At 42.9% G+C, this 8,517-nt stretch overlaps 1 protein-coding gene across 1 annotated transcript; it reads left to right on the top strand.

The window, feature by feature from the left end:
* The first annotated feature begins 310 nt into the window (after positions 1-310).
* pign (phosphatidylinositol glycan anchor biosynthesis, class N) lies at positions 311-8,011 on the top strand. The gene is made up of 29 exons (XM_019869427.1): positions 311-757; positions 953-1,207; positions 1,281-1,402; positions 1,499-1,597; positions 1,811-1,917; positions 2,035-2,159; positions 2,256-2,386; positions 2,468-2,587; positions 2,702-2,742; positions 2,863-2,922; positions 3,051-3,143; positions 3,323-3,378; positions 3,695-3,773; positions 3,914-4,096; positions 4,166-4,305; positions 4,598-4,697; positions 4,787-4,879; positions 5,150-5,241; positions 5,343-5,448; positions 5,542-5,650; positions 5,746-5,848; positions 6,104-6,206; positions 6,503-6,589; positions 6,682-6,737; positions 6,970-7,045; positions 7,123-7,196; positions 7,307-7,349; positions 7,454-7,506; positions 7,699-8,011. The coding sequence occupies exons 2-29, from the start codon at positions 981-983 to the stop codon at positions 7,820-7,822; spliced, it is 2,802 nt and encodes a 933-aa protein (XP_019724986.1). The 5' UTR covers positions 311-757; positions 953-980; the 3' UTR covers positions 7,823-8,011.
* The last annotated feature ends 506 nt before the right edge of the window (positions 8,012-8,517 follow it).

Genomic DNA, 8,517 nt, shown 5'->3' with positions numbered 1-8,517 from the left:
CAGCAAAAAGCCTTTGACGATCGTCTGAGCGTGGTTGTCTTGTAAAAAAAATACTTTAAGTGCTTTATTTTAATCAACATTTTTTTTCAAAATAAGAATATTTCGTTCAAGTATATTTCTATTCATCCTAATATCATTTGATTGGGGTTGGTCATAAAGTTTCATAAAGTGGCAACCTCACGCACTTAACGGACGGAAGTTAATGGAAGTTGCACCACGACGCTGTTGCAGCCTGGCTATAAGTGACGTGCCCGGCGACAGCCACCTTGGTGAGGGCAACGTTCCCATTTTAGGCACTGCCTGTGCAGTCTTTTGCAAATAAATCAGGACTTGCTCATTTTTCAACTTATTTGCCAAGTAGTGACTGATGCTAACGACAAGATTATATAATGTTTAAAAAATACACATAATTTTTGCGCTCCAGATTGTGCAATTTAAGTAGGACTACAGGACCCACAAATCTTTTGTCACAACCAGGAAGTGCATGAACTGAGTCCTGAAACATACAGTAATCTCATTAGAAAGGAAAGAGCGCTGTTTTTTTTTTCAGGATCACGCTGATGTTTTCCGTAACGTGAAGCGGTCACTTTATTGGATCTTTGGAAATGCGTCCGTGGTCGTTGAGTAACATAATGTAAACAAGAATCATATCTTCAAACAAGTCGAACAAGTTGTATAACTGGTTTTGGACATACGTGTCTCCCATTCATTCATACTGTCTTTTTTTATTACCGAGGACTTCCGATGTTGTGTACAGGTAAGTCTTAGTGGGCTTTATTTAATTTGCAACTGTTACATGGTAAAATAAAGGATTACTTAGTCTTTAAAAGGTCACTGCTTTGGTCCGGGCAGTTCAAATTGTTGTTGACAATTGTCTCCGTTTGTCTTTGAATGTAAAACGTCAGGCCGAAAATACAGTATATTGATTCCCTTCTTTGTCTTTGCATTACAGACTTAAAGTACTGGTGCCAGTGCTCAAAATGAGGTGGATCACCTTTTTCGTGGTGGGACTGACTGTCCATGTCGTCTTCTTTCTGTCCATCTTTGATATCTACTTCACCTCTCCTTTGGTCCATGGGATGACACCCATGACCACACCTTTGGCTCCACCTGCCTCCAGACTGGTGCTCATTGTGGCTGACGGCCTGAGAGCAGACAGCTTTTTCACCCTGCTCCCGAACGGCTCATCCACAGCTCCTTACTTGAGGTTGGGAAGCAAGCAAAAAATAAAAATACTTTTTTGAGGGACGCTTAGGCTTCTGTTATCTGTCTTCGAACAGGGCTATCATTGAGGAGAGAGGTACCTGGGGTGTCTCCCACACGCGCGTTCCCACGGAGTCTCGCCCTGGTCACGTTGCTCTTATTGCTGGCTTCTACGAGGATGTTAGTTCTGTTGCTAGAGGTGTGTAGTGTAATACAAAAACAGATATAACTGTAGGTGGTAATGGCACTCGTATATGAGTAATCATACCCAATGTTTTTGTGTGTCTGGGATCAGGTTGGAAGGAGAATCCTGTGGAATTTGACTCTGTGTTTAATGAGAGCAGGCATACCTGGTGCTGGGGCAGCCCGGATATTCTGGCCATGTTCGCAAAAGGTAGCGCACATACTTTGTCAGGTCATGAGTCGGCTGTGCACAGTACAGTGACATCCAATACAGGAGTGACAGCATATATAGCTCAGTTCCGACTCACATGCTCAAATGATTCATTTCAGTGGATATGCACAATTGCACAGTATGGCCACAGTGTTTCGAATATTTCGGTTACCTCATTGAGTTGCATCCCCACACACACACATCTACTAACAGGGGCGAGTGGAGACCATGTGTACACCCACGCCTATCCGGCAGAAGAACAGGACTTTGCCTCCACGGATGCATCCAGGCTAGACAGCTGGGTGTTCACTCAAGTCAAAGTACGATAGCTGGTACTCATGATATCCAAATGTTAAATAATCATTTTCAGTGTTGTTTTCTTTTCGGGCAACATGAATGACGGGAGGAAATGATGCAGTTTTTGCCTTCTCTATCAGTCACTTTTTCAATCAGCCAAGTCAAACTCCACTCTGATGGCCAGCCTGCTGCAGGATCAGAATGTCTTCTTTCTGCATCTGTTGGGTATTGACACCAACGGACATGCTCACAGACCAATGTCCCAGTCAGTTCTGGATTTTTCTTGACTTATACTGGTAATTATACTCCAGAGTCTTCAAAATAAAATCCACTCATTAAGTTTTATTTGTCTTTCATGCAGAGAGTACCAAAACAACATTGGCCTAGTGGACTCTGGCGTAGCTGAACTGGTGTCCGTAATTGAAGACTTCTTCGGTTATGATGGCAGAACAGCTTTCGTGTTCACGTCTGATCACGGCATGACCAATTGGGGTAGCACACTAAAACATATAAATCTAAATGTAAAATGAATTTGCTTTGACGTCATATTTGAATCCAATCGTGTGTGCCTAGGTTCTCACGGTGCTGGTCACCCCTCAGAGACTCTCACCCCTTTGGTGGCTTGGGGAGCTGGAGTACAGACACCACACAAAGTGACTGGCGATCAATTTTACCAGGACGGCTATTTGCAAGGTGCACTCATAAAAAGCTATTAATGGTGACCATTTTATTCAAAAATGTTCACAATGCGTTTTGCTGTTTGAGAGATATAATGGATTCGTGGCCCGATTTCTCTTTTTACCCCAGACTGGAAATTGGAGCACCTCAGAAGAGTTGATCTCAATCAGGTGTGGCTCCTTAATTTCATGATTTTGCTGTTCTAATCAAATCACATCTCTGCGATGAAATAACTCGCAGTAGAGCAATGTTACACCATGTCTCAAAGTTTACCGTTCAAAACGCTGCAGGCTGACATTGCTCCTCTCATGGCATCTCTAATTGGCGTACCTATTCCTGTCAACTCTGTCGTGAGTATTGCTACATTATCTATAACACAGTGAATGAAAAATCAAATTTGAATATCATTGAAAAGTTTGTTTGCTCAAAACGATTTCCTTTTTTTTTAAAGGTCGATATTGTGTTTGTGTGTCCTCAGGGTGTATTACCTGTACTATACCTGAACAACAGCGATCTGTTCAAAGCAGAGTGCATGTACACTAATGCTATTCAAATATTGGAGCAGTTCAAGGTGAGGCGGTGTGAAGATCAGCTGTAGATGACATGTCTGGCATTTGTTTGCACAAAAACAAAAAAAAACAGTAGAACATCACTCAATAGGATGAATAGTAAACAGTAGTAGAAACAGGTAAGTGACAATGTTACATTTTTCATTGCCTTTGAATTGTGTGTTTGTTTCTATTTTCTTAGATGAAAAAGAAGCAGAAAAAAGAGACAACCTTGTCTTGTCTCTTTACTCCTTATCAGTAAGTACGATAATCTGGAGGTGTTAATTTGGGCATTTTATAGTTATGGGCCTTCTGCAGAGCAAGCACTTCCACAAACCATCAACAATGCTTAGTACTGCCACACTCAAAACACGTTGCGTGGATTTGGTCATGAGAGCAATCTGCTCAAGGTAAAACTTCTTTGAAAATGTCCAGTCATTTTGTCACTACATGCCAAAGAGTTGTGGCCAAACAGCATCATCCACCTGTCACATGACAGCGAACCATCCCAACCAGTCTATTTGGCTGTCCCTCAGCAATGGCGCGTGATCTATCGCTTTCCCTCTGTTTATAGAGCGCTGACTGCGCCGAGGCAAGCAGAATTTATTCAGAAAGCAAGAAAACTGATTGAGCTACAAAAGTATGAAGAGGCTGTGAGTATCGTGGGGAAATCAAACGTTTCGGTCCATCAATACCTTAAACTGGGAAACCTCCCCAGATGACGGTGTAATATTCAAAAGCTAATTGATTTAGGTCAATCTTTTTATCCTTCTCCAATGTTCTTTTTTTCTAGATTTCACTCTGCCAGGCTCTAATATCCAATGCCCTTGAAGGCTTGGTTTACTACCACACCTACGACCGGTTTTCCTTGGGTTGCAGCGTCGTGCTGGGATTTGTGGGGTGGACCTCATATGTTGTCCTCGTTATTTTGAAGACTCATACAAGTCTTAACATGCATCCTGACATACTCAAACAAGTATGTTTGAATCCAATTAGAAACACTCACTACGTTTCTGAGCTACATGGTTGACTTCTGCATCCACAGAAGCCGGATCGTACCTTGGTGAGGCTGAGTGCGTGCGTCACCGTGGTGATCAGCATATTCCTGCTCATCCAGAGGAGTCCACTCACATACTATATTTACTGCCTGTTGCCGGTGCCAGTGTGGTACTCTGTTTTTAAAGAGTGAGTGTCCTTCCCTCCCCCCAAAAACAAATGTGCAAAACCATGGTTCAGACTATTTATATTGATCATTCTTCAGAGAGTGAAAAGAGAATGCGGTACATGCTCAAAAGTAAAATGGCTCACAACATCCAATAGGCTAGTTTGCCTCACAATTACACGGATGTTACAATGATAATTTTCAGGCTGTATAGACTTACGATGCTCATTGATAAGAGTAAAAGGCACTGACTGTGTTTGTCATTACCTCCCCTTCATTGCAGAAAGTCATAATAGCATTCATTTTCCGTTGTAGGTCCAACACACTAACAGATTTGATTAAATTGGCTCCGTCCCTGCCGCTGTGGAAATGCTTTGGCTACTTTGTGCTGGTAGCATTCGGCATTGAACTGCTGGTCAGTGTTCATAAAACTGTAAACCCGACGACTTTCTTGTAAATGCAACGAGGCATCAAGGTTTCAAACTGTTCTTCGACTGTCCCCAGGTGGTGAGTTTCTTTCATCGCGCCATGCTGACTGTGGGCCTGGCTGTCCTGTCTCTCTGGCCGATGCTGTCAGGACTTTTTGACAAGGCTAAGGTGGGATAGATAGTGATATCGTGTACGTTTGCCTCTTTGATCACAAAGCATCATTAGAAAATGCTGATGTCGGTTCCGGATAAACGGTTATAGTTCCAAAGGGAGCGTCTCAGGATTTGGCACTGTTCTGCGCCACCGCAAACCACGTTATGAAAAGTCAAAAGGATGACTACTCTCTTTTTTTTTCAACTGAAACCCTGTATTGCACACGTTTTTGCTGGTGAGTGTAGTTCATTTTGATGAGCTTGTCTGATCATTATCGCTTTCTAGTGCTGCTCAGTGAACTGGTTTCTGGGCTGCCTTTGCTTGGCTGCTTTCCCCCTGATGCCTGTGGTGGGAAGAGAGTCCAATACAAATCTGGTGTGAGTATATGATGCTTCAACCACTACAATAAAGTGCATTGTTGAATCAATATCCTCCTGATAAGAATACAAATAATGCAGCACCCTACTTATTTTCTTAGGATCTGTGCTGGTCTGCTCACTCTGTTTTTATCAGTGTGTTTCCTCTGGCCATCACGGAACAGGACATCACTCCTCCTTCGTGATAAACAGCAGCTTGTCATACAGGTAGCTGTGGCTAATTATGTTCTGTGCATGACTGCATTTGTGTGAATGCAGCTGGCCTCAGCGAGGCACACTTTAATGGGTGTCACTGAACAGATGCTGCATGTGGCAGTGTCTGCATGCGTGCCGTTCTTCACACACTCCAGCCTGCAGCAGAAACGGGGGCTGCCCCTTCTCGCTCAGCTCATCAGTTGGGTCACATTAGGTAGGTGGGATGTGACTGAGAACGCGCATTTGCTTTGGTTTTTCGTAAAAAGAAAGTAGAAAAAAAACCACATCTTACCATACTGCTTTCTTTAGCCTCTTCCATACCTGTTCCCTTGATGAGCTCTACACGCCTGTTTCACCGGCTCCTCAGCGTATTCCTCTCGCTCACAGCCACATACCTTCTGCTTAGCACTGGGTAAGACAGCATACAATTATTCTTGTGACATGAGGTAAGTGTGTCGTTCTACACCAGAACTACAAACACGTGCCGCTAGTTGAAATCATAAATTCTGTTTGGAGTAGATGGGTTTGGGGTTTCGTCCACATCCCTTCCTTGATGCAAGTTGCTGTGCGCACCGAGGCGCATTCACGCCGGAACAGACAAGTTTCATGCATATATTGGGATTCTTTTGTGAATAAACCATCACCAGATGCATAATTTCTAACCCAGGGCCGAGGCCTTGTTCCCTCCGGTGTTATCTTGGTTGATGTTTGTGTGGATCAACATTGAACAGGAAGCAACAATCGCTGAGGGCACCTCTGGAAGGCAAGAGGTATCCAGACCGTTTCTTTCTCCTTCCTCACTCCACAATAAATTGCAAAGCAGACTGGTTAAAGTTACAGTTCCAACTTATTTCCGAGCAGATGTTGAGTGATGACTCTGGAAAGGGACTCGTGTCTTTAATGTTGAGTGCCATTTCCTGCAAATTCCAAAATTGCAGTTTCCACATACTGGACTAGAATTGCACTGAATGATGGAAGATTCGAACTGAATGGCGACAAGAACTCAATAAAATATCGACGTAAGGCAAGATGTGTGAAAATACATGCTGTCTCCGATGTCTTCCAGCTCTCCACTATCGATTTCTCCGCCAACATTGACATCTCCAAAATTCGTCAGCTCAAGTTAGATGACATTCGGCGCTCCTATTTCTTTGTATCCTTCATGGTGTTTGCAAGAGTGTAGCGAAGGCAAAGCATGCAGCAACAACTGCCACGAAGTTGTCCTTGACCTCATACGGCGCTCAGGTTTTTTTCATCATCGTGGCTTTTTTTGGCACAGGGAACATAGCGTCCATTAACAGGTATGTGTTTGAACAGACGGAATGGCATTTCTAATCCTTAAAAGGAAACCAACGTACTTCTTTCATCGTTAAATTCAGCACGTCTCCGTGTCAGAAGGCATGGCATTTATGCAGTTATATGCCAATTCGTGACTGTTTCATAAGTGCATAGAAAACACACTTTGGTTCAAATAGATGCTTCAACTCTAAATTGGTCATTTGTCCTAAATCTTTCTTTTCCCTTTTTTTTCAGTTTTGACCCAACGTCGGTTTATTGTTTCCTCACGGTCTTCAACCCCTTCATCATGGGAGGGTTGATGATGTGGAAGGTGAGGTAACTGACGCAGGAAGCTTTGAACTTGCTTTCCGATCAATCTTGACCACTATTGCCCTTTTGGTCTCCTAGGTCATCATTCCATTCATAATCGTAATGTGCACGTTTGAGACGATCCAAGTGACAACACAGCTGCCATCGAGAAGGTACGTATTAATTTCTTTTTGTCCGCTTGTAACCACAACATGCGCACTTCTTGGACGTTTTACTTTTGAAGCTGACTGACTAATAGAACAAATTCTCTCTCTATCTACAGCTTATTTCTGATCGTTTTGGTCATCTCTGACGTGATGGCTCTGGTAAAATCTCCCGATTTACATTCGGATGCCATGTAGAAACTGCAAATGTGCGGCGTACTTTTCTACCCAAGGCAAATCAAACCGTTGCCGTTTCTTTTCCACAGCACTTTTTCTTCCTCGTGCAGGACTATGGCACCTGGTTAGAGATTGGCACAAGGTAACCTGGCTCAGTAGGGAGCGTGTAGCTACAAGTGCACTTAAAACGTCCTTGGGTGTCAAATGCTGTCAGAAATGTTTCCTTTAGAATGGTTGAAACCACGTTGAGTTTAGTTTTAATGATGTCAAATATGAAAAGTTGCATATACTGGACTGACACAGGCAAAACGTACTTTCTCTTTGTCCCGCACAGCATCAGCCACTACGTTATCGTGATGTCGATGACCATCTTCCTGATGTTGCTCAGTGTCGTCACGCACATCCTCACCTCACAAAGATTTGTTCTGTGGCGGCGACGCAAGATGCACTTCCCCTGAACAAACATGAGCAAAGCACAGAAGCTTTCGGTAGTGTTTGGGGTTATAGACTCTCTCATAATGTATCTATAATATATTTGACATTGTATTTTGCTGAACAATAGTCATTGAGTGACATTTATCAAAGCTGTGAGAAAACGTGGCAGTGTATGCCTTTGAAGTCCTCATTAAAAAGGTTGTTTCGCCCCACCCCGCCCCTCAACATCTTGTCCTTGCACGGTATGACAATAAAATAAGTTCCTCATTATTGTACTTTGGTTTTCAATAAATATATACACATATATTATTGGTTTTTATGGGTGACAGTTTGGACCCAGCACAAATGAATTCCTTTTACATTATTTTGTATGGGATATTGCGTTTTTAAAATTGGAACAATTGGGATGGATTTTGGGAATGTGCACCGCCCCTTTCAACGCTTGCTCAATTGTGCCGGTGTAACCGATGGTGATTGGATTCGCGCAAATTTGTCAAATGACCTTCTCTTAGTGTGTCGCCCACGATAAAACTTGACAGCCAGGCTCCACGTCAGGATGGTGACGTATTTTATAGCTAATGATACATTACAATGATTTAGTTTCACTACATAACTCATTTCAATTTCGGTAAACGTGGCTAAGTTCCAATCGCCGGTAATAGACTGGTGCAGTTACACATAATCATTGCCATTCTTTCGGTGTCTTTTATTTGTCAAG

The sequence above is a fragment of the Hippocampus comes genome, unplaced genomic scaffold, assembly GCF_001891065.2.
Source record: "Hippocampus comes isolate QL1 unplaced genomic scaffold, H_comes_QL1_v1.1 scaffold149, whole genome shotgun sequence".
NCBI lineage: Eukaryota > Metazoa > Chordata > Actinopteri > Syngnathiformes > Syngnathidae > Hippocampus > Hippocampus comes.
This window is presented reverse-complemented; position numbering and strand designations above follow the sequence as displayed.